Below are 25,603 nucleotides of genomic sequence, written 5' to 3'. Positions count from 1 at the left end.
CCAGTCAGGGCACATGCCTGGGTTGCAGGCTCGATGCCCAGTAGAGGGCGTGCAGGAGGCAGCCAATTGATGTTTCTCACATCCATGTTTCTATCTCTCTCTTCCTTCCTCTCTCTCTAAAGAAATCAATAAAAACATATTTAAAAAAATTTTAACTCTATAAAATCTAGAATTACGCACTATGTTAATTCCTTTTTCAAACAAGGACCTCAGGATACTTCAACTCTCATTATCCGCCCCCCACCATGTACATTCTGCTCTTTTACTGAATACCACAATTTTTGATATTTTAAAATATTTTTATACAAATGCATATTTACCATTCTATTTGCTCACCATTCCTTCTTGCATTTCAGACCCACGCTTCTGGCTTCAGATATCTTCTTCTTAAAGTATGTCTTTAGAAATTGGTTTGGTGAACATGTGTTGGCTTTAAAATAACAGTTCTTCTTCACTTGAAAATGTCTTTGTCAAAATATAATTTTGCCAGGCACACAGTTCTAAGTTAATAGTTATTTTTTCAGTATAATTTGAAGATATTATTCAATTGTCTGATGGACTTCACTGTTACTGTTGGGAAGTTTGCTTTCAGTCTGATGCTTATTCCTTCATAGGGGATCTCACTTTTCTTTCTGGATGCCTTTCAGATCTTCTCTTTGTCTTTGATGTTCTTCAGTTTACTGCGAGTGTGTGTGTGTGTGTGTGTGTGTGTGTGTGTGTGTGAGAGAGAGAGAATACCCCTCAGGGAGTGCACATTGCTCTGTGCACACATCTGTGTGTGTTTTTGTTGTGCATATCTCTGCAACTTTTCTAGTTCTAGTGTAAGAGTGTAAGCCCTCTAGGGCAGGGCACGTTTTTTCTGTTGCACAACCTCTTATAACCTCCCATGCTCAGGGTCAGACTAGCTGCTGTCTGGTGTTGATCCTTTCTGGCAAAAGGAAGCATGCTGGGGAGAGCAGTGGGGGCCAGACCCTGCCTCACTGTGTCTCTCTGTCCTCCCACCTGCGTCTTCCAGCTCTGCCCCCAAGGGCTGCACGTCCTTCAGCATCAATGCCTCCCCGGGCGTGGCTGTAGCTGTTTCGCACGGCCCTCCGGCCAAGAGGAATCCCACAGGCTCCTGCAAGTGGCCCCTGGACCCCGGGCTGGAGGTGAGCCTGAGGATGAGGGCTGCCAGCAGTAACACAGGTGATCAGAAGGTAAGTGAGGCCGCTGTGGGGTGGGCTGTGTGGGAAGAGGCCAGCAGGTCTCAGCAGGTCCGCTGTCCACATCCACCCTGCCTCGAGCCAGAGCCCCAGCCCTGGGGCGGCCGCCGTCTCTCCGAGAAAGCTCAGGATGGCTCATTCCAGTCACAGTGTCCTCACAGACAATATAGGGATGCCGGGGGGTTATTGAGGCCGGGGCTTTGATGAAACTCACTTATTTAGTAAATGTTTAATAATCTTCTACTACATGCCAAGCACTGCCAGGCACTGGAGATACAGAAATAGACAAGACAGGGAGGTTGCAGTCTTCGTGGAGTTTATAACCTATGGGTGAGGGCATCGGGTACGATAGGGAAACAAATACAGACGGTGGTGACGCCACAGCCAGGCAGCCCCAGGAAACTCTGGTCCACGCCGGTGCATTTCATTTTCTGTGGCTGCTGTAACAGGTGACCACAAACGATGGGTTTAGAATAGCAGGACCGTACTCTCTCGCAGCTCTGGGTACAGAAGTCTGAAATCCAGGTGTCGCCAGGGCCTCGCCCCTCTGGAGGTTCTCAGGGAGAATCGGCGCTTTGCCTCTTCCAGCGTCCAGGGGCCGTTGGCCTTCCCAGACCAGGCCCTCATCACTCCAATCTCAACCTCTGCGGTCTCGCTGCCCCTCCTCAGTCTGTCATACCTCCCTGTGCCTCACTCTCGTCGCTGCATTTAAGGCCCGCCCCAATAATCCAGGGTGATCTCATCTCAAGATCCTTGATTACATCTGCAAAATCTTTTTTCCAAATAAGGTCACACTTACAGGTTCCAGGGATTCGGATGTGGACATATCTTTTGGGGCACCACCATTTACCACTGCACCCTCATTGGCTATAGATGGGCTCAGCAAGGCCCCTCTGGGGTTCCCATGGACAGCTGGGCCAAGGACACTTGTTCTCCCAGCAGGCCAGGCCAGGCAGGCTCCCCGCTCGGGTAGAGAGCTGCTGCCTGCTGTAGGAGCACAGAGCTTGGGTATCAAAGCAAATTGGGGGAGGTACAATCAGGGAAAACTTCCTGGAGGAGGCGGCAAGTTGAAGGATGGTATGAGTGACCCATCCAAGAGAGGGAAAGAAGAGTGGGAGCGCTACATAGGGATGTGACCTGTGCTCACTCTGGAAACTGGGGAGGATCTGCATGACAAGAAAAGAGATGGAGAAGGAGGTGGGGAGAGAGAAAGCCAGTATCAAAGAGTTTGGCATCAGGGATCGTACTTTGCGAAGGCAACAGGAAGCCAATGAAAACATTTCACGCAGAGGTAACAAGACTGCGTGCGTGTGTTAGAACGACCCCACTGGCTGCGGTGTGGTGAGCAGACTGGATCCAGGCAGTAGACCAGAGGCGGATGCCATGGTCCAGACACGCGGGGATGGTGGCTGCGACATTTCCCTGGATCCCCACCATCTACAGGACAGGTCCCAACACCTCAGTACCACCGCTCAGGAGCTCCTCTTCTTCCAGTGGCCATTCCTTGGCTTGCTTGGAAGTGTCCATCCCAATGCTGCGCCCTCCTCCGGCCAGGCTGGGCCAATCAGATGTGTCCTTCCTGGGTCTTGAACTTTGTGCACTGGGGGTTGGTGCTTCTTACTAACAATAGCACCTGCCCTGAAGAGACCACCCCCATCCACAGCTCCTGCTCCGCAGATCCTCCGAGCTCGGGCTCCAGCCTTCCCCAGGTCTGGTGCTCAGGTCCCCCCACCTCTTCTGCTTTCCGGAGCCAGTTTCTGTGGCTTCTCTCCAGCGCTCTCTAATGCCTCCTCCACCACGTCTGCAGCTGCTCCTCTTACAAGATCGACCTCATTGGGACCTCCCTGCCCCACCTAGGCAGTCAGCCCCCACTTCTGGGCTCCCATAGGATCCTTGTCTATGCATCCCAGTCATTGACCCCTCCGCTCCCACCAGTTGGGGTGCTCCTTAGAGGCTGAGACCACTTCTGGCCTGTCCTTGTCCCCTCAGCATCCTGTCCTGATCTGGCACACAGCGGGGGGCCAGTTAGTGTTTGTTGAATGACTAAGAGACGTCATCAGTGGTTTGCTGCTGTCCTATAGGTTCAGATTTCATACTACGGACCCAAGGTCAACCCAGTCCAAGCCCTGCTCTACGTCACCGGGGTGGGTAAGTGACCAGGATCCTCTTCCCCTCCACACACAGCCTTAGGAGAAGCCACACTCCGGGGATCACTGTAGACAGCGGAGGAAAAGGGCAGTTTCTAGCCAGTCACACATCTGGTAGTTCGTACACGTTCTCTTCCCAGTCAGTGAGCCGCAGAAAAAAACAGCTGGGGAGGGAGGCTGTGGCAGGGCCTTCGATTTCATCTTCATATTTTGTTTCTCAGCTTAGGAAGTGGTACACCAATTTTCAGTATGAGTCTCTATATCTTTTTGACATTTCAGCTACTTATAAGAAAGAAGTAGATGATGACACTGTCTTATGCAATAACATAGACCAGTGTTCCCCAAATTCCACTATTTACATCCTGTCTTCAACACTTTTGCCATATCAGTAATCTACCTAGACTTGTATATATTTAATTTCTTCTTTAGATAAGGTATATTGTCTAACTTGGCCTCATTTTGAATAATAATATAATGACATTATTAATTATTATTCAAATGTACATTCAATATATGAACTACATGTGAAACCATCAGGTTTCATTTAATTAATGAACTTTACTCATTAATACATATTTAGGGGGTGGAGTGGGAGGAGGGTGTCAATGGGGGTAAAAGGAGAAACATCTGTAACAAAAATAAATTAATTTTAAAAAGGTTTTAAAATACACATTTATTTTATTAATACACGTTTTAATAATAATGATAATAATAAAGCACTAGGTCTATATATCAGGCACTGTGCTAAGACTTTACATTTAAACCTTATAATAATCCAATAAAGTTGGTACTATTATCCCATTTTACAGATGAGAAAATGGAGGCACAAGAGGTAAACAGACTTGCCCAAAGTCACTCAGCCAATTGACTAGTGAAGGAGCAGGGAAGTCCTGGCCACTAGGCTCGATGCTGCCCTGGCCCCACACTGACACGTGGCGATGGATATGTTTAAAAGGTCATCTGAGTCGATCTTGCACTGTGAGCGCCCAAGGTCGCTATATCATGGCTCTGTGTCATTGCAATGACCAAGTCATGTGTTCTGATGAGGGAGGAAGAATTTAGAAACATATGCCTTCTCAGCCATGCCACTTGGACAGAGGAGGGCATGTCTGGGGCCATGATCTGTCCCCGAGGCAGTTACAATACACATCATAAAGAGACAGGAGGGGTTGAAGTAACCACTGTGTCCCCCGCCCAAGGTCAATGGGGGCTGAAGTTGGGGCAGAGGCTTTTGAGAGCCTGGCAAGGTGTTCGTGCAGGGGCTTCACACCAAACATCTCATTGGGGTGGCTGGGAATTCTTTCTGAAACCCCCAAACGTGGCCAGACATGTAAGATCTGGTTGGCACTACAGCTGCGGTGTGCCCCCCACCCCCAAAGGAGAATAAGTGTGGTCAGAAGCCCCAGCTCTGCTGTCTGAATTGCAGTCAGACTTCTTCTTGGGGGACATAAGGAGAACCTGTGTCTCCTCTGAAGGGGTGCAGACAGTCTCCGGGGAAAGCATTGTCCATTGGGGCCAGGCTGAGTGCCTCTACCCTGTTCCCTTACCAACTGTCTCCTACTTGGTGGGATTTCAGAAATCTCCTTGAGCGCGGACACCACCCGCACTGGCAAAGTGAAGCCGATCAAGGCCGGGAAGAACCAGGTATGCTCAACCTTGACTGACACCCTAAATGTTCCTTCTAACTCCACTGGCTTCTCCTCTGGCGCCCCCTGGTGGTGATGAGATGCATGGCGGGCTGTCTCACATACCCCGTGTTAACTGGAAGACAATTTAGGAAGAAAAAGAAAGAAATGAAAATCACCATTACCATTTTGGTTTAGATATTTTCCATCTCTTTTACAAAACTAGATTTCCACTGGTTGTGAATTCAGAGAACGTGTTGCCCTACAAACGAACCTATAGTCACCCAGTTCTACTGAACAGCAGAGAGAAAATTTGCAGGCGGGTCTCACCTCTAGCACCCAAGTCCCCTAGCCCAGGCTTTAACGACGGGTGGGAGAGATTCTCATGATACTGCCCACGGGAGTGGATAACAGGGAAAGGAATAAATGGCAGGGGGCAGGGGCAGGAAGGAGCCAGGTGGGGGCAAGGAATGTATGTTACGGAAAGAGAGATTTGGTGCCTGTCAGTGATGGGTAGTCTTAACTGGGGTCCGTGGATAAACCTCAGGGTATCCCTGAAGCCTCAAAGCTGCTTGTATGATTTTAGGCTGTCATTTAGGAGAAAATGACCTGTCAAAGGGTTAAGATCCCTTTTTTGGGTCAGTCCAAAGTGGGGCAAAGAATTCCAACTCTGAGAGTGGAATCCATCTTACATCCCACCCCAAACCCCCAAACGCGGTCATTCCCATGGGCTAGTGCTCCCCTACCAACAAAAGGCGTCATCACCAGTACGGCCCCACCGGGAGGGGCTGCTTAATTTGCTTTCGGCAGACTGACAGTAATTGGCTGCTAAGAATAGTACCCATACTTTGGTGAGTGGGTAATTATGAGTTCACGTAAGAGTAACTATTTAGATTAGAATCTGGGCACAAATATTTAGCTCAGTGTGATTTGCCAATCCAACAGTTTTTTAAAGCTGTTAAAACCCATTGTACTGTTGCGGGCTTCTTTATTTAAGTGGATGAATTGCATTTTTGGTGAGCTTGCTTGTGACTTTTGGGGCAGGCAAAAATCCACTCTTGGGGATTAAAGATGTGGGAGCAAGATGTATGAACTGTGCGAGGCCACTGAGATGCTGGGAACAGGTGCTTCCCCAGGAGTCGGAGGGACACACACAGGCTCCTAACTGTGCCGCATTTCTGCTGGGTGTCCACAGAGGACCTGGACCTGGGGCCCCCGGGGGCAAGGTGCCATCCTTCTGGTGAACTGTGACAAAGACAGTCCCAAAGCTCCTGCCATGGACTGCGCAGATGACAAGGTGCTTGACAGAGAAGGTAAAGACCCCCAAGAGCTATGGGAAAAGAGCTTTGTCATTTTATAAAGTCCTGTGTCTGCAGCCTTGGCAGTGCCCTCAGAAATCGGGGCTATTGGAAGTGTGTTCTTGTTAGCGTGTCCAGTGTGTGAGAGAAGGCACGGACAGGGCTCCGAGAGGGTGAGGGGCCTGCCCAACGCCACACAGCAGCCAGGGAACAATTAGGATCAGCACTGAATCCCAGCGCCTCCCCCAGGCCTGTTTCCTTACCCCGGCCTGCTGCCCAACCCAGACATCTGCTCTTGGGTCAAACCCGGGGCCCGAAGCAATTCAACATGAAAGCCTGGTCACTTCCCCAGACACCTGTCAGGGTAGCCCCAAGGCCCTGCTGTACGCTGGGCACTGCTCTGACAGAGTTGTGTTCGTCCATTCAGCCCTTTAACACAAGGCTAAGACGTGCGTACTGTCTTCCTCCCCCCTTTACAGATGGGGAAACTGAGGCATGGGGAAGTTGAGCAATTCCCTCAGGGTCACACAGCTAGTAAGTTGCAGGCTCAGGATTGGAACCTGGGCATCCTGACACCGGGTCCGGTTTACGGGCAGCTCTGAAAGTGGCCAGGGCGGAAGACACGTTGTCCTCCTGCCTTGGAGAAGGGCACTCAGGGGGTGAGGTCGGCCAGCGAGGGGAGCGGCTGTGGGCTTCCTGGGGGACTGGTCGGGTACACAGCAACAGTGCATGCGGTTGGCCTGGCCTGATGCCAGGGGGCAGCCTGTGCATGGTGCCCGGCACACAGTAATCATCACATAGCCGGTACCCGCTGTGGGCACTCCCAGGATGCTGGGCGCTGTCCTGAGCACTTTATACAGATGACCTCACTCTTCCCCCACGTGGGCACGGCTCTCTGCCCTGTTTACTGATGAGGAAACAGGCGCCGAGAGCTAAAATGACTCCCCTCAGCCGACCCCAACACCCCTAGCCGCATGACCATTGTGCAGCCTGGCACCACCCCCACCTGTGGCCGGCATTCCAGCTGCTTCACTTCCCATCAGGCCCGGGGGGAAGCCCTTCCACTTGTTTGTTCCACAAGTAGTTTCGAGCACCGGCGTGAGCTAGCCATTGTTCTAGGTGCTTCCAGGTTTTCTCAGTTCTAGGAGCTGGGGACAGAGCTGTGAACAAGATAAACAAGGCCCCGGCTCTGCGAAGCGTACACCCTGAGCTCCTCCCTAAGACCACAACCTTGACTAGCTTGCATTCTCAGATGGAAACATCGCTGAAACACTGGGAAGAGCGCAGAGAAAATGAAGCCAGGAGCCGTGGTCAAGGTGGTCTGCAGGGGGCGGGCAGGTCTCAGGGGTCGGCACCCCAGGCCACACCTTCTCGTTGCAGACATGCAGGACATGTCCCTGGTGACCCTGAGCACGAGGACCCCCCGGGACTTCTTCACCAGGCACCAGCTGGTGCTCCACGTGGCCAAGTCCGAGATGGACAAAGTCAGAGTGTTTCAAGCCAGTTGTGAGTTGACCTGGGCTGTCACCGCGATGTTCCCTTTCTGCCCCCGTCAAGGCCACAGCCCCTTCACACCCCCGTTGGCGAGTAATTCCTGAGAACCTACTGTGCGCCACGTCCTGGGAACCGAGGATAGAGTAGCGAGCTAGACAGATGTCTCCCCCCACTGCCCCCTAGAAAGAGCACGCAGACAAAATGCAGACAGACAGACAAGAGGATGTCTGGAGCCGGTGAACTCTGACGAGGAAATAAGTTCCCTCCCAAGAACTGTTCTCTCTCTCTCTCTCTCTCACACACACACACACACACACACACACACGATTCTCCTTTAAGGAGATTCTTGAATCCAAGCCAATGGCATGTGTGAGGTTATCAATGGTTGTCCGATATCCTGATAATCAAAGCCATCAGTAAGGTCTCAGCAGCTCCGGAGCCATCTGCTGCTAAGTTAGTGCCAGGCTCGGTTCTAGGCACAGGGCAGAGTGCAAAGACCACAGGAAAGTCCCTGCTCAGTGCCACTTTCATCTCGGGGGTTGGGAGAGATGATGTGTAAACTAAATTAAACGCTTAGTGCATCAGATGGTGTTAAATGCTACACGGAAGAATGGAACAGGGAAGAGGACACGGGAGAGGGTGATCGGGAAGGTGTCCTCTATAAGGTGTCATTGGAGCAGAAGGAGGTGTGGGAACCCTGGGAAAGGACAGCCCAGGCAGAGGGAACTGCAGGTGCAAAGGTCCTGAGGCAGGAGAGTGCTGGGGGCTTGAGGAATGCAGGGGCACCAGTGCGCCTGGAGTGCAGGGTGCAAGGGTCAAGGTGGTAGGTGAGGGTGGAGAAGAAAGGGCAGAGGGGCAAAGCCAGATCAGGTGGGCATGGAATGACTTTGGCTTCTCGCCTGAGGGAGCTGGGGAGCTATCTGAGAATTTTGTGCAGGGCGTGACTTGATCTGATTTACATCCTAGACCAACGTGATTTGACCGACATTGGTTTGGCAGCAAACCAGCTCCTTGCCTCTGCCGAGGCGTCACCTCTTCCATGAAGCCTTCCCTGGCCCTCTGAGCTTCCCTCCATCACAATACTTATTACCACCTGTGATGTTGACTGTCTGGTCCTCCCTACTCACCTAGGAGACTGTGCCCCCTGGGGACCAGGACAACAACTGTCTTCTTGGTCTTCCCCAGTGTCAGCTGAGAGCAGGTGCTCAGGAATCATGCATGAACGAACGAACGAATCAATGAACGAATGAACGAACAAACGAATCAATGAACGAACGAACGAACGAATCAATGAATGAATGAACGAATGAATGAATGAATGAACAAACGAACGAACAACAAATGTACATTAGGCCTCCTGTAATGTTGGAAGTGGCTCAGCACTCCGTCACTTCATTCTTGGACCCCAGGCCCAGGGTGGGGATTATGTCCCAGCTGAGTCCTTTTCTCCTAAAGGGAAGCTTCAGCCAGATTTAGCTGTGAGGGGCCCTCAGAGTGACCTGTGGTGGCCCTGGGAAGTCATCACAGGCCAGGGGAAGACAGGGTCATCAAGGGTCAGGACACAGACCTGAGCCTCCCCTGCCCTCTCTTAGGGGCCAAACAGCCCTTGGGGCACAGGGTGATCCTGGGGCCCCAGAAGCCGTCCCACCTCCTGGAGGTCCCTGGTGGCCAACACAGCACAGACTTCTACGTGGAGGGCCTGGCTTTCCCGGACGCCAACTTCCCAGGCCTCATTGCCCTCACGGTCTCCCTGCTGGACACGTCCAACCCGGTAGGCCGGCTGGGGTGGGTGCAGAGCCCAGCAGGGAGGTGGTAGGTGTCGCACCCTGGCCTCTGTGACAGCCGCTCCCTGCTCCTCTCCCTGCAGGAGCTCCCCGAGGCCCTGCTGTTCCAAGACAGTGTGGTCTTCCGTGTGGCCCCCTGGATCATGACCCCCAACACTCAGCCCCCGAAGGAGGTGTATGTGTGCAGGTGAGGGGCCCTGGAGTGCTGGGGGCAGGGCACAGATGCACCACGAGAAGCCCTGGACTGGGGCCAGGCGCCAGGAGCCCGGGGTGCTGGCTGCGCACCCACCATGCCCTTGCTGTGTGGATGGGAACAACTAGCCCCTGCAGCCACTCGCCAAGGGCTCGCGGCCTGTTTGGAGCCACTCAGGGGCAGGGCGATCGCGGCTGCTGTTTTTGTTGTGGCTGCTCTGCCTGCCCCGCCCTGCCTGCCCCGCCCCGCCCCGCCCTGCCTGCCCCGCCCTGCCTGCCACGCCCCGCCCCGCCTGCCCCGCCCTGCCCCGCCCTGCCTGCCCTGCCCCACCCTGCCTGCCCCGCCCTGCCTGCCCTGCCTGCCCCGCCCTGCCTGCCCTGCCCCACCCTGCCTGCCCCGCCCTGCCCCGCCCTGCCTGCCCTGCCCCACCCTGCCTGCCCCGCCCTGCCTGCCCTGCCTGCCCCGCCCTGCCCCGCCCTGCCTGCCCTGCCCCACCCTGCCTGCCCCGCCCTGCCTGCCCTGCCTGCCCCGCCCTGCCCCGCCCTGCCCTGCCTGCCCCACCCTGCCCTGCCCTGCCCTGCCTGCCCATCCCTGCCCTGCCTGCCCTGCCTGCCCTGCCTGCCCATCCCTGCCTGCCCTGCCTGCCCCGCCCTGCCTGCCCATCCCTGCCTGCCCTGCCTGCCCCGCCCTGCCTGCCCCGCCCTGCCTGCCCCGCCCTGCCTGCCCCGCCCTGCCTGCCCTGCCTGTCCACCTGCCCTGATGCTGGCGAAGGGCTGCTTTCAGCTCCTGGGGGCCTGTCGAGTTTGCTGGACCTGCGAGATGAGAACCCTCAGTCATGGGTTTCTCAGAGGGTGGCCCTTGGACCTTCTGCACCAGAAACTCTTGGGGACTCATTTAAAATGCACATCCCTGGCCAGCCTCTGGGGGATCTTATGGGGATGGGCCATTTGCAATTAACAAGCTGCTCTGGGAAGCCTCGGCGTCCAGTCTGCAGCCTAGGAGACCCCATTGAGTATGCTGGGGTGTCAGGGGTCCCTCCCTTCTCCTCCTCCAATTGCTTCAGGGGCAGAAGGGGTGATGGTGGAACCCGGTAGTCAGGATACAAGCAGAAAGCCGGAGAGGCCTGGGTTTAAATCCCAGTGCTATCCTTAGATGGCATGACCTTGAGCAATGACCTCCCTACTCGGTGGAAGAGGGCACCCACTAGCTCCTTTCATGGACTGTTACGAGGGTTTAATGAGATGATATTTGCTAAGAGCAGAGAGACAGGCCAGGCCAGCCGTCTCCCCTCAGGCCACAAGCATCTCCTGAGCACCCACCGTGTGCCTCCCCGGTTCCGGCCAGGCCCGAGTACCCACCGTGTGACTCCCCGGTTCCGACCAGGCCCCAGCACCCACCGTGTGCCTCCCCGGTTCCGGCCAGGCCCCAGCACCCACCGTGTGCCTCCCTGGTTCCGGCCAGGCCCCAGCACCCACCGTGTGCCTCCCCGGTTCCGGCCAGGCCCCAGCACCCACCGTGTGCCTCCCCGGTTCTGGCCAGGCCTGAGCTCTTGCTTCACCCTGAGGGACCTTGCAGGGGTCCAGCTTGCCCCTCAGATCTGGGCCAAGGCCCCTCGCTGCTGGATTAAGAACACCAAGGGGTTTCTTGTCTGCTCTTTCTAGGATATTTGAAAATGAGGACTTTTTGAAGTCATTGACTGATCTGGCCAAGAAAGCCAACTGCAAGCTGACTGTCTGCCCCATGGAGGAGAGCATGGAGGACCAGTGGATGCAGGTTCGTGGCCCTGTGGGGTGAGCAGACTGGGGTGCGTAGGATGGGTGACCCTTAGGTCAAGGGTCACTGCGGGACCCAGGCTCCAGGGGGCTCAGCCCAGCGCCTTGCCGACCACCTTCCTCGGGTGGGCAGGGAATTAGGAGCCTCCAAGGTCCTGGCATAAGGGGACTCAGGCAAGTGATTTGATTGGCATTTACTGCGGGCCTCTGCATGCCCATCCTTGTCACCAGGCTGAAAGCCACTGTACTGTCTAAACACTCTCAGGTGACCTCTGAAAGTGATTCGGAGCTCAGGGCACTGGAGGTCAACTGCTCCATCCAGTGGCCCTTCCTCCAGGCTGGCCTTCTGGGCTCAGCCACCAGACCGGGCCACACCCCTGCTCCAGCACCTTCCATGGTCCCATCTCCTCCCCAGGCTGCCTTCAGGGCCCTCCCAGTCTGGCTGTCCCTGTCCCCGGTGCCAGCCTGCCACCACACAGGTGACACTGTATCAGCATTCTGCTTGCATGCCAGGTGTGCCCATCATGCCATGAGCTCCCTAAGAGCAGAGACCACATCTCATTCATCTCAGCACCCCCGTGCCGGGCACTGGGCAGTGTCCGTGGGCAGCCGGCGGGCTAAGCCGGTGGGCTGCGCCCTTGCTTTGCCCCGAGACTCTGCCCACGCCGTCCCGCTCCGACCGCCTCCCCATTCTCATCCCATGTCCACACCATGTCTGTCCAGTCCCCGCTGGAAGGCCCCTCCTCCGTAAATTTGCCCTATCCCTCTAGCGGGAATTCGTCCCCCTTTCTTCTAGCCCCCCAAAGGACACCCTCTCGTCCTTTCTTGTCATTCCCTCTGGGTTAAATCAGGTTGAATCATATGAAATGGCTGATCGGCCACCATTCTTGACCTACAAGAACGGCAATTTCATGTGGTTCGGCCTAATAGTGACATATGTCCAGTATCACCTCTGTCTGCCAGAATACTGGCAGGATTTGCACCCGATTCATTTCTGATCCTTCCCCTAACCTGTCCCCCTGTGGGAGGGCTACTCCTACCCCTGCCCTCTGGGCCACAGCTCAGCCAGGTTCCCTTCCTTGACCTGTCCCAGCCTCTCAGTCCTAAGCAGACCTTCCTGTGTTCCCAAGCCCCCTCCCTTCCTTCCTCTCTATCACCTCCTAACGCGAGGTGGTAAGCCCCCAGCTCCCTGACCTCCCCTCGAGGACAGCGCCCCAGGCTCGCGCGCCATGGTCCCCAGCACCTGCCCAGGGCGCGCACTCAGGGTGAGAGAGAAGGACACTCCAGGGTTCCACAAGTGTCTGCACAAACACAAGGCAATCACCTGCCTGCTCAGAGCCCTTCCTCTGGGGCCCAACACCCTGCATGAATCCGCCCCTGACCACAGTGGGGAGAAAGTGCGGATGAGCCCCCCGCCCCGTCCCCCGCACTGGGTGCCAAGACCCAGACAGCATGTCACCAGCCTCCCTCCCACTCACTCTGCCCAGGATGAAATAGAGATCGGCTACATCCAGGCCCCACACAAGGAGATGCACGTGGTCTTTGACTCTCCGAGGAACAGGGGCCTGAAGGAGTTCCCCATCAAATGCCTGCTGGTAGGTGCGGGGGAGGAGTGCTGAACGCCCTTGCTTTGAGGCCTCCTTCTTCACTGCCTGTCCCCGTACCCCCTCTGTGGCTGCGTGCTAGCTCCCACAGGTGCACGTCCTGCTCCAGCTGTGATCATGCAGGTGGGCCGTGTCACTTCGTTATAACCGTGGTGAGATCTGGCTCTTCCGTTCCCCAAGCCCTTCCCGGCCATGAGCTCACCTCGTCCTCAAGATGATCCCACTGAGGGTGAAGTTCAGGCTTGGGCGTCTCTCTTCCACTGAGGTGCTCTTGTTGCGAGGTGGGGGTGGGGCCAGGACCGGAACCTTCCCCAACATCCAGCTGGAGGCTGTCATTTGGGTGGGGTCTGGCCTTTGGGGGGCTCCATCTGGGATGGGGGCACCGGTTCAAGATCAGAGTAGTCATTTCCGAGGTGTGACTTTATCAGCCAAAGACTCTGCGTGTGTCAGCCAGGTTCCCTTCCTTGACCTATCCCAGCCTCTCAGGCCTAAGCAGCCCTTCCTGTGTTCCCAAGACCCCTCCCTTCCTTCCTCTCTATCACCTCCTAACGCGAGGTGGTAAGCCCCCAGCTCCCTGACCTCCCCTCGAGGACAGCACCCCAGGCTCGCTCGCCATGGTCATTTAACAGATTGTTAAATCACGCTTGACTAGCCTGGCAAGTTTGTGCAAACTCGGCTTAGAGTTATAATAGTTACATCTACTGAGCACGCACTGACTCATTTCATTCGTCTGACAACCTTTCGTGGAGATGCTATCACTAGGCCCATTTTATAGATGAAGAAACTGAGGCTCGGAGAGGTAGAGCAGCTCCGAAGCTCGCACAGAAGGAGAAGGGAGAAGTTGGGATTCAGGCCAGGCCAGTCTGCCTCTGAGCTTTCCCAGGAAGAGTCCAGACCTGCACTCGGAGCCGCCACGACCCCTTCACTCAGACACCCAGGAAAATGGAGGAAGAGTGTGGGGTGTAAGGGTTGCCATGATGAATGGCTTTCCAGGGAGCACTCTGCACCCAAGGGAGGGGGAGGAGGCCCGGTCCACACGCTTTGAAAGGAAACCTAACTTGAACTCGGCCGCTTGTCCAAGCCCCGCTGACTCTCCTGTGCTGAGTCAGTTCACGGTGCCTCTCTGCTATGGGGTCAGGTCAATCCTGTTTGCGGAGCGACAGGATCAACCAGCCAGCTGCCACGGAGACCCTGGCCCTTCTCCTGGTTTCAGCCCAACTCTGGCCAGCGGCCTCCCTTCCTCCTTTGTGATCCCAAGTGTGACAGAAGTCAGAGTCTGTGACTTCGCCAGCCAAACCTCCAGAGTCCTGCCAGAGAGACAGACAGACAAACCCCTCGGCACAGGCGACGGCCCCTTAGCCAAGCACGTCTGCGATGTTCCACCTCCAATCACTCAGGAAGAGAATTAGAATAAGATTGAAACTCACCGCTTTCCCTGCCACTTACCTGGCCTCCTTCCTGTTCTTCCAATATGCTCCACCTGGGCTCACCTGGGCTCACCTGGGCTCACCTGGGCTCATCTGGGCTCACCTGGACTCACCGGGAGCGGCCTTCGCATCTGCCGTTCCCTCTGCCTGCAGCGCTCTTGCCTGCTTGCATGTCTGGCTGCCCCTCAGCCCCCAGGGTCTGCTTCATCGCCTACGCCGTGAGGCCCTCCCGAGGCTGGGAGGAGGGGGGCAGAGGTGACCTCAGGCCTTGACCTGTGAGAGGCAGGCACCATGCCCCGAGTGGGGAGTCAGGCCACCCCCGGATCCACGCCTGGGGTTGGGGAGAGAAGCGCAGGCTGGAGAGAGAACCGTGCGGTTGCCAGTGCGTGGACGGCATTTCCCGAGGCTGGGCGAGATCCCCAGTGGAGGCGGTGAAGCTGGGGAGCAGAAGGAGATGAGGACTGGGCCTGCCCCCCTGCCCCCCTCCCCCTGCCCAGGACAGGCCGTGGTGATGGCGGGCCCAAGAGCGCACTGGTCCCGAAGGCCACGCGTAGAACGTGTGCGGAGGACGTGGTGTGCCCAGCTGGCTCAGGTGCTGCTGCGGGCGAGGAAGACAAGACCGGGCGACGCCTGTTGGGTAGAGCTGCGTGACCCTGAAGACCTCCATGAGAGCAGTTTCAGTGACACTGTGAGGGTGGACGTCAGGTTGGCATAGGTTTTAGAGAGAAAGGGAGGAAGCGATGGTTTTTAAATGAGAAGAATCACAGACCTCCTTGAGACAATTCATCTTGCCAGAAAAATGCACCTAAATTCACAGTTTGGAATCTACTTTCGAGGAGTCTGCGGCCCCCACGAAGCCCCGAGGCACAGACCAGCGATGGTCTAGGAAGCTGGAGCTAGGGTGGTAGGCTGAATGGTGGCCCCAACCCTGATGCTGACGGGACTTCACCGGTGTGACTACGCTAGGGACCTTGAGACGGGAGATGATCATGGACTCTCTGGGTGGACCCAATGCAATCATGATGCTTCTTGTGAGAGGAGGAAGGAGGGTCAGGGTGGGAGAAGACTCGTGAGGATGGAAGAGAGGTTGGAGATGCAGAAGGGGCCCCTAAATTTGAGAAAGTCCAGGAAGCAGATTGTCCCCTCCGAGCCCCCAGCAGGCCACACCTTGATTTCAGCTCTGGGAAACTGATTTCAGACTTCTGACCCCCAGGACGGCGTGCGAATGTGTGCCGTTTCAAGCCACTAGATTTGACGTGGCTGCAGTAGGAAACACAGTCGGGGTGGGGGGGGGTGTCGCCCACCTGGTCTTCCCATGACAATCCCCATGGAGATGTCACCGTGGTTCATGGAAGCCCATTCCAGCCCCAGGTCAGGGTGTGGACCGAGACAGCTTGCTGCAGAGACAGCTCAAATCCTAGTCCTTCCACACACCACTCGGAGCTTAGCATCTTCTCCGCGAGATGAAAGTGATGGTTTGTGGGTTCGTTATGATGCCCTAGTTAATAACTAGGTTTGCGGAGCAGCTGGCAGGCAACCAGGGCTCGCCAGGGCCCGTGCCTTTTCTTGCCCACCTGGCCTGCTGTGCCTCCGACATTCCACCATAATGATGGTACCTGCGATGGAGCAGCTGCTGACATGGCTGAATTCCCTCCCGTGACCGCGTTCATCTTTAACCTGGGACCCCCTTCTCTTCCCCCAGGGACTCAGTTCTCTAACTTGGCACTGGCTTCTCCCATCTCAGGGTCCAGATTTTGGCTACGTGACTCGAGGCCCCCAAATGGGGGGCATCACTGACCTCGACTCCTTTGGAAACCTAGAAGTGAGCCCCCCAGTCACGGTTGGGAAGAAGAGATACCCGCTGGGCAGGATTCTCATTGGGAACAGCAGTTATCCCAGGTAAAGGGGGGCACAGCGAGGGCTGGCCAGGCCCCGGGATGCCGTGGGAAAGCAGAAGCCAGAGTGCAGGCCTCTCCTTCTCGCTCCCTACCAAGGGATGGCTCCACAAACTTAGGGCTCGAGAGAGCAATCAAAGTACGGAGCAAATAAGATCATTTCAAATAGTGAAAAGAACAAAGAGAGGCAGAGGAGGAGTTGGAACTATGTCAGTGATCAGGGAGGGCCTCTCTGGGGAGGAGGCTATTGAAATGAGTACTGATGAGAAAAAGTATGTGGCTGTGTAAAGATCTGGGGTGGAGGATCCCTGGCCAAAGAAAGAGCACGTGCAAAGGCCCTGAGGCAGGGATGCGCTTAGTGTATGCAAGAAGGTCAGAGTGGCTAAAACAGACTGAGCAAGAGGAAGCAAAGGGCTAGATCACAGAGGACCTTGGAAGATGGAGCAAGGAGAAAACTGAAACTCAGAAAGGTGAAGAAAGAACCCCAAGACCACATGCTAACATGAGATCACCAACAAGGGCTGGGTCAGCTCCAAATCCCCACGCTGATTCGCACCAGCATCTAGGCTGTGCTTTCTGAGGTTGAGCTGTGATCCCTTTTACCTTATTGACTCCCTGTCTGTTTCCCCAATACAACTGGGACAAAAATTCCTAAATTCCTCAAATGTTACAGAATATAATGAAAGCAGCCCCAGGCTCCTGAATCCCTAACTCCTTTGCCGAGCTCCAGTCCCACAGAGACCTCCCTGCTGACCCCACCCCCTGACACTCCTTTCATCCTGTGTGGGCAGCGCTAAGAGCCAGGAGATGCACCAGGCCCTGCAGGACTTCCTCGCTGCCCAGCAGGTGCAGGCCCCCGTGAAACTCTACTCCGACTGGCTGTTCGTGGGCCACGTGGACGAGTTCCTGAGCTTCGTTCCTGTGCACACGAAGGTGCGGTCTGGTGGCCTTCCTGGGGTCCCAAGCACAGCTCTGCACTCTCTTGGGAGGCCCAACCCGACATGTCTGACTGTCATTCCCTCCCCCAGAAGGGGGCGGGGGAGAGGCAGCCAGCCTGGGTCCAAGCCCACGCTCCCTGCACCTCCCGCAGGGCCCCTCTCCTTGGGAGCCCCCTGGGCTACGCTGAGCTCTGACCCGTGTTTCCGCCTCCAGGGTTTCCGGCTGCTCCTGGCCAGCCCCAGGTCCTGCTACAAACTGTTCCAGGAGCAGCTGAGGGAGGGCCACGGGGAGGCTCTGCTGTTCGAGGGGGTGAAGAGTAAGTTGGCCATGCCTTGTTCTTCCGTTCGGGCACCTTCCTCGGCCCTCACGTGCTCTCCTGCGGCCAGGTGGCATCATCTAGGCCTCAGCTGTCTTCTGAGCACCTGCTGTGTGCCAGGCACTGTGCGAGACGCTGGGGCCGCGGCCTGAACAGGACCCTCGGGGCTCAGTCCCGGGCAAGGGAGTCCAGAAAACAGCTACCACAAAGGGGCTTTGGGGGTGGTTCTGGGAGGAACTCATGGAAGGCTTCCTGGAGGAAGCAAAGACCAAGCAAGAGCATGAGGGGTGAGCCGGAGTTGGCCAGGACATTTTGGGGTGGTGGGTGAGAGGAAGAGAGATATTCCAGACAGAGGGAACAGTGACTGCAAAGGCTCAGCGGCAGGAGGAAGCAAGATGTGTCCAAGGACCCGAGAAAAGGTCTGGCCAGAGCACAGAATGAAATAATCTATTTTTCAGTCAAGTCCACAGACATAGGCTGGGGTCAGAGGTTGAGAAGCGTCCATGGCTGAGAGTTTTCGCCCAGCATCTGTAGTATGTTGTGGGGTACCGGGCAATGGTCTGACCTCTGTTGGCCCCTGGACGAGGCTCTCTGGAGAGAAGAGACTGGAAGGGTTGAGAGCAGATCTTTAATGGGAACTTACCCTGAAACAATACTTTATGAAAGGCATTTGCCTCCCAGAGGCTCGCAACGCTGTGTTAGGAACTGTTGCTGCTCCATTGTGCAGACGGGAAAACTGAGTTCTCACCGCTTCTAGGAGGAGGGACGTGGACCTCCGAATTCATCTGCTTTTTTTTCTTTTTCTCCATGACAGCAAAAAGACAGCAGAAAATAAAGGACATTCTGTCAAACAAGAAACTGCGAGAACATAACTCATATGTGGAGGTACCAGCCTGGGTGCCCAGGAGATGCCACAGCCCGGGGAGAGCTGACACCCCACCCCTGAGATTAGAGATCACACCCCACCCTCAGCCCCTGTCCCTGCGATTCAGGCTCACACCCCACCCACAGCCCCTGTCCCTGAGATTCAGGCTCACACCCCACCCTCAGCCCCTGTCCCTGAGATTCAGGCTCACACCCCACCCTCAGCCCCTGTCCCTGCGATTCAGGCTCACACCCCACCCTCAGCCCCTGTCCCTGAGATTCAGGCTCACACCCCACCCTCAGCCCCTGTCCCTGAGATTCAGGCTGACACCCCACCCTCAGCCCCTGTCCCTGAGATTCAGGCTGACACCCCACCCTCAGCCCCTATCCCTGAGATTCAGCCTGACACCCCACCCTCAGCCCCTGTCCCTGAGATTCAGGCTGACACCCCACCCACAGCCCCCTTTCCACAAGACAGAGCCTTTGCGGGCTGCATGCTGGCTCAGTGTGACCAGCCCTGGCATCTGGGTAAATGTGCACGTGTGAGGGACAGTGGGGAGCTCTCCCTGGCCGGTTTGGCTCAGCGGTTAGAGCGTCAGCCCACAGACCAGTGAGTTGCGGGTCCAGTTCCGGCCAAGGACTTGTGCTTTGGCTGCGGTTGGTCCCCGGCCCTGGTAGGGTCATGCGGGAGGCCACCAGTCGATGTGGCTCTGTCACGTCGATGTTTCTCTCTGTCTCTCTCCCTCCCTCTCACTCTATCTGATGAGAAATGGAAAAGTATCCTCGGGTGAGGGATAGAAACAAAAAGGGAGGAGAGCTCAGTGGTCCCTCTGCAGGAACACGCAAGGTGATGCATGGAAAAGAGAGAAAGTCTGGAAGGACAGGTGGACTTCTCAGAAACAGGGACACAGGCAGGGGAGAGGCCACGTGCTGGGGTGACCGAGTGCCTGTAAAGCAGGGACCGAGTGGGGGACAGGGAGAAAGGAGCCTGTGCCCGCCCCCGGGCCTGCCATGCCCTCCCCCTCCCCCAGAGCTGCATCGACTGGAACCGGGAGGTGCTGAAGCGGGAGCTGGGCCTGGCGGAGCGGGACATAGTGGACGTCCCCCAGCTCTTCAAGCTCCGTTCGAACTTCACAGGGACCTTCAAGGCCGAAGCCCTTTTCCCAAACATGGTGAGGACGGGGCTGGGGGCGGTCCTTTGCCCGTGGCCTGGAGCGAGAGGCCAGCTGGGCTCATGACCCATCAGGCTCCCAGAGCTCCTGTGGGCATCCCAGGGCACCCTGGGGGTCAGAGACGACGCCACCCCCCTGACAGATGAGGCACAGGGAGGGGAGGTCTTGGCTCAGAGCACACCGCTGGCAAGACGTGGGGTTCAGAGCCCGGGCCCCAGCTGCAGAGCCCACACTCGAACCACCAGGCTGCACGGCCCGCGACGGGCTGCCCTTGGGGGATGAGGTCGGAGGGTGGGGGCACAGGCAGCAAACGGAATGCTCTCAGGTCGGGCGAAGCACCGTGAGGGGAATGGAGGTGGCACCGTTCCAGACTGGGTGACCCGGAAGCCCTCTCTGAGGAGGCGAGGTTGGCACTGCCGGGCTGGCACCCACCTGTCTGAGGGTGGACTTGAGGGGATCCCACCTTTGTCGAGAACTTTTACTGTGACCCCAAGCAGCATCTTACATCATTGACTGTTTTTACTATTCCTCTGCCTCTTCAAAGAATACCTGAGGGGCCCTGGCCGGTTTGGCTCAGCGGTTGGAGCATCGACCTGCGGTCCAGAGAGACCCGGGTTCGGTTCCTGCTAAGGGCACGTACCTCGGTTGCAGTTTGTCCCCGGCCCTGGTTGGGTTATGTGGGTGGCAGCCACTCGATGTGTCCCTTTCAAGTCGATGTTTCTCTCTCTCTCTCTCTCCCATTCTATCTGAAAAAAAAAAAAAAGGAAAAATGTCCTCGGGTGAGGATAAAAAAAATTTAAAAAAAGAATACCCAAGGGCCAGGAAGCAACTTCACCCAATTCCACTGGGGCCCCTAGACACCCCCTCCTGCTGGAGCTGGGGTTGCAATGGAGGGAGGAGCACCGTGGCCCTCAAACGGGGCTCCCCAGGGCTGTGGGCTTCCCAGGCAGGGCCTCAAATGCAGTGGTTTAGATTTTTTTCTGTTTTATGCACTGATGTTCTGCAAAAGATTCTGTTTAGAATACAGGATTCCTTGAGGTAAGCGAGGGCGCCCTCCTGCCAACCCTGGAACAAAATTCCTCCGCCCCAAGCGTTGGTTTCTTCTCCCGTGTAGCCCAGCCAGGGGTCCCAACGCAGGAGAGAGAGCGGATGCCGCCCCCGGGGATGCGGGTCTCAAAGGCAGAGTCCGCCGGGCTGAGGGCTGACTGCCTTCGCTGTCCTGTTCGAGGGCCCTGGAGGGAGGCTCAGCACAGCCAGGACTGTCCCAGGAGCCTGCCGTGGAGGCGGAGGCGAGGGCGAGGACCAGGCAGAGGCATTAGCGCAGGGCTCTCCGTGTGGGCTGTGTCTGAGCGGGGACAGAGAGATGCCCCTTCGACGGCTCCTGAGCCCTGGAGACTGACTGCACCTGTGCCCGCACAGTGCTCAGGACCCTTATCAATTGTCATAGCAACGGAAACACGTAGGGCTTATTTTGCTGATGAGGCTCAGAGGGGGGAAAAGACTTGCCTCGGGTCACACAGCTATTGAGTAGTAGAGCTGAGAGTCAAACCCTCATTGGTCGGGAGCCCAAATCCTCATCTTTCCAGCTCACTTGGGCCACCTCCCAAGATATTGGAGGAAACAGTCATTTGCATAAGTTATGACAGATGGAAAATCACATTCGTCCATTCAACAGATATTCACTGAGTGCCTCCTGTGTGCCAGGCACTGTGCTTGGAGCTATGGGAACACACACAAGGAGTTTGGGGATTCACGGGCGCCGGCGCAGTCACACAGGGGGTGGCGCTTGAGCTGAGCTCAGTGAGGAGTGGATTTGGCCAGAGGGTGGCGGCGGAGGAGCCTGTACCCCAGAGTCTGACAGACTTGGGTGTAAGTCCTAGACGAGCGGGAGGTTGTAGGTAGCCCACTTCACCTGTGTGGGCCTCAGTTTCCTCATCTGTGAAGTGGGGCTGTTACTTCTGAAGGTCAGAAGGAGGAGGGGGCGCTCGGAGAGCCATGCAGGCTGCACGCTGCGGCCCCTGACCTGGGACCTCACCTTGCAGGTGAACATGCTGGTGCTGGGGAAGCACCTGGGCATCCCCAAGCCCTTCGGGCCCATCATCAACGGCCGCTGCTGCCTGGAGGAGAAGGTGCGGTCCCTGCTGGAGCCGCTGGGCCTCCACTGCACCTTCATCGACGACTTCACCCCGTACCACCTTCAACACGGGGAGGTGCACTGCGGGACCAACGTGCGCCGGCAGCCCTTCTCCTTCAAGTGGTGGCACATGGTGCCCTGAGCCTGTGCCCCTGGAGTCCTCTCCCTTGGGAACCTCCTGGCCAGGCTCTGGTCCCCTGCAGTGTGGCATAGCAAGAGTTCTTGGGGACCTTTTGGCTCCCCAGGGGTGGGCAGCTGCTGGGCAAGGCTTGCTTCCTTCCCGTGTGTCCCCCGTGAAGACCCCAACGTGGTCCTGGCATTGCAAACTCAGTTCTGCTGTGAGAAGCTTCAATAAAGTTTTATAATAATCACTTTGTACATGCGGTCAAGCTCTCCTTCATTCATCCACTTGTCATGGCTGAACTGAACCTTACAAACTTGAAGGTGCTACCAGGACTTTTTGAAGGCCAGGGCTCCTGCCTGTGCCTAAGAACGGGGTCCTCGGAGAAAGAGGCAGCAGGAGGGTGCTGCAGAGCCCAGGGGGCACAGGGTTTGAGTGTTGTGTCGATGTGCCCGAGGTCAGCGAGTCCTCCTTATCCCATCGATCATTTCGCCGGAAAGCCCCGCAGAGCCCCCTGCTGGCTGCTGGACCGCGGGCCACCTGGTGGCGTGTGGGGCAGAGTAGGAGCTGTGGCTTCTTGTGCAATGAAATCATGAGTCCACTGTGTCCTTTCTGCATGTGTTTGTCTTTGACATGGGGACTTAGATTCCTCAATAGAAAATAAAACGTGATGACCCGAATTCTTTGAACTTGAGGCCAGGTCTTGGCTCCGCAGAGCCTGAGATACTCAGAAACACCCAGAGGGCTGTTTTCCTGCGGCCCTGGAGAACGATGAGGGTGGAGAAGATGGGCGTGCACAGCTTCTGCCCTCATGCCAGGGAGAAAGAGACCCACAGACCTGGTGAAACGCTCCTCGCTGAAGAGAATCAGCTGCCCCCCCCCCGCCCCCACTGCCGGGCGAACCGCGTACAGCCGTTCTGTGGCGCAGAAAAGGCGCCTTGCAGAGGAGGAAGTTGGTGTGCGGTCATCCCAAAACCTGACCCATAGGACTGCCAGGCTGCAAAGGATGGAGAGACCAGCTGGTGGCTAAAGCAACCCTCCCGTGGAGGTAACTGCAGGTGAGCACCCCAGCCTTTCGTGGGGAGGGGCATCTGTCAATGAGCCAGGGAAGCGGAGGTGGAGAAAGCACCAGGGGTCAGTTCTAGCGGCCCCAGAGCACGGGACCTCCTGTGACAGTGCCCCAGGGCAAGAACTTCCCTGCTCCCTCCCCGTCCTCCCCCAGGGCGCACAGGTTAGTTTCCTGGGGTAGCAAATGACCGTGAAGTTGGTGCCCAAGAACAACAGAAATTCATTTCGTCCCAGTGCTGGAGGCCAGAAGTCCAAAGTCAGTTTCAGCGGCTGAAATCAAGGTGCCAGCCGGCCGCGCTCCTCGGGGGGCTCTGGGGGAGAGTGTTCCTCGCTCTTCCACCTTCTGGTGGCTGCCAGCTGCCCTTGGCTGGCGGCTGCGTCACTAGTCTCTGCCTGTGTGGTCAGGCGCCTTCTCCTCTGAATGGGTCAAACCTCCCTGTTTCTTTCTCTCTTAAACATTTTTTTTTTATTCTCACCCGAGGATATTTTTCCATTTATCTTCAGATAGAATGGGAGGGAGGGAGGGAGAGAGAGACAGAAACATCAATGTGAGAGAGGCACATTGACTGGTTGCCTCTTGCACGATCCCAACCAGGGCCGGGGATGAACGGCAACCAAGGTACGTGCCCTTGACTGGAATCGAACCTGCGACTCTGGTCCACGGGCCGGTGCTCTAACCACTGAACAATACTGGCCAGAGCCACTGTTTCTGTCTTATGAGGAGACTTGGGATTGAATTTAGGGCTCACCCAGATAATTCAGGGAAATGTCCCCATCTCAAAGACTCGGTCACACCTGCAAATTCAGTCACACCTGCAAAGGCCCTTTCTAGATGAGATAACACAGGTTCCGGGGCTCAGGACCTGATAGCTTTGGGGCTACTATTCCGCCTACTACAGGTCAGGAACCTCCATTTGCCAGCGGGGAGGGAAGGGACAAAGCGGAGGGTCCCCTTTCCGACGCCCAAAGCTTTGCACCTCTGCTAAACCCTAATGGGAAAGACTTAACTTTGTAAAACCGAGTTTGGAGGTTTCCTTTTGTCTGGACTTTGACCTTCTGAATGGAGATTGTTGGCGACTGCTGTCTGAGAGGAAGACTGGCCATGAGAGGCTTGGGAGGGGCTCACAGGGCCCGCACCTGGGAGGGCGTGTGGGGAGCAGTGGGGGGTGATGACCTGGGACGTGGTGGCCACCGACGTTTTGGGTAATCCCATGGGAAGCTCTGGAGCTGGGATGGGCCCTCAGAGTTGTCTTGAATTAAGATAAGCAGCCTGGCCTTTGTCCCCCACACTGTGCATAGCTGCCCCCAAGTAGGGGGTGCAGCGTGGGAAGTGGCAGGGGACAATTCCAGGAGGGCTTGTTGTGAGCCGCCAGACGCCAACTCACAGCATCTGGGGCGGGCGCGGGAGGGGGATAAGTGCCGCGGGCCTGAAGGGTCAGGGGGCACCCCAGAGCGTCCACCGTGACCTAAGGTGCCGCGGGACTTGACGTTCCGCGCTGGATCAGCGCTGCGGTGCTGCGGGCCACCTCTGCACAATTGCTTTCTGGTCACAAACCCCTCGTTTTGGTCGGAGACCCTCATGGCTGCCTATTGGGTTAATGTTTGAGGGGGATGAAGGTGGGGGTTGGGATCATTTAGTCATTTGCTGTACAAGAATTTGCTGAGCATCTACTATGTCCAGGACTTTTGTGGGAGCTGGGGATTCAGTGGTGAACAGGACGCCCCCAGGAGGGAAAGCAGAGCCCCTCTCTGGATCTCTCCAAGTTCCTTCATGCCCAGAGAAAGCAGGGGTGCCCCACCCCACTCTGCTGAGACAGAGCCCTGGCACAAAGCAGGCTCTCTGAGGGCTGAGAGGGACAGAACTCCCAGACTGCTCTGCTCCAGAACCCCACGCCCGGCCCTAGCAGCCCACGTCTGGCCAGCGGCGTGAGCAGACAGAGGGCAGGTGTGGGTGAGCCCTTCGTGGTGAGAGCGCAGTGTGTGGGGCACCTCCAGCCTGGTCGGTTGGGCCACTTTCAACCAAACCAGAGCGACTTTCAGAGTCTCCTTGCCAACCCCCGCCTCCAAGACCCCCAAAACGAAACCACCCCTGATAGTTAGGATGCGTACTTAAAACCTCCAGAGAGGCATATTTTTACTTTTCTTTTTTTAACTTTTTTTTTCTTCTTTATTGATTTTAGAGAGCGAGGAAGGGAGAGAGAGGGAGAGATAGAAACATCAACGAGAGAGAACATCGATGGGCCGCCTCCTGCATGCCCCCCACTGGGGATCGGGCCCACAACCTGGGCATGTGCCCTGACCGGGAATCGAACTGGCAACCTCTCGGTGCATGGGTCAACGCTCAACCACTGAGCCACACCGGCCGGGCTATATTTTTACTTTTAATCCCAAATTTAAGAAGCCTGGCTGACTAAGCAGTCTTCGCTCAGTACCCAACTTACACCCACCACGCTGTTACACACAGGTTGCTCACTGCGGTGTCCTGTCGGCAAAACACGGAAAATAAATGCTCTTATGTATATATGATGGTGGAGCCCTCTATGGAATA

The 25,603-nt window shown here is 56.4% G+C and overlaps 1 protein-coding gene across 1 annotated transcript in view; it reads left to right on the top strand.

Moving 5' to 3' along the window:
- Positions 1–22,437, top strand: part of PADI4 (peptidyl arginine deiminase 4) — a 28,051-nt gene extending 5,614 nt beyond the window's left edge. The window contains exons 2-16 of the mRNA XM_036256269.1: positions 1,016–1,196; positions 3,284–3,350; positions 4,926–4,993; positions 6,170–6,287; positions 7,653–7,778; positions 9,359–9,537; positions 9,634–9,737; positions 11,405–11,516; positions 13,003–13,110; positions 16,291–16,445; positions 17,233–17,374; positions 17,594–17,696; positions 18,511–18,581; positions 19,592–19,732; positions 21,775–22,437. Coding sequence (XP_036112162.1) covers positions 1,016–1,196; positions 3,284–3,350; positions 4,926–4,993; positions 6,170–6,287; positions 7,653–7,778; positions 9,359–9,537; positions 9,634–9,737; positions 11,405–11,516; positions 13,003–13,110; positions 16,291–16,445; positions 17,233–17,374; positions 17,594–17,696; positions 18,511–18,581; positions 19,592–19,732; positions 21,775–22,008 — 1,909 coding nt within the window. The 3' untranslated portion in view covers positions 22,009–22,437. The remainder of the gene's footprint in view (positions 1–1,015; positions 1,197–3,283; positions 3,351–4,925; positions 4,994–6,169; positions 6,288–7,652; positions 7,779–9,358; positions 9,538–9,633; positions 9,738–11,404; positions 11,517–13,002; positions 13,111–16,290; positions 16,446–17,232; positions 17,375–17,593; positions 17,697–18,510; positions 18,582–19,591; positions 19,733–21,774) is intronic.
- Positions 22,438–25,603: the final 3,166 nt, after the last annotated feature.

Source organism: Molossus molossus, unplaced genomic scaffold (assembly GCF_014108415.1).
Source record: "Molossus molossus isolate mMolMol1 unplaced genomic scaffold, mMolMol1.p scaffold_m16_p_12, whole genome shotgun sequence".
NCBI lineage: Eukaryota > Metazoa > Chordata > Mammalia > Chiroptera > Molossidae > Molossus > Molossus molossus.
The sequence above is the reverse complement of the archived record's forward strand: the minus strand, read 5'-3'. Positions and strand labels throughout refer to the sequence as shown.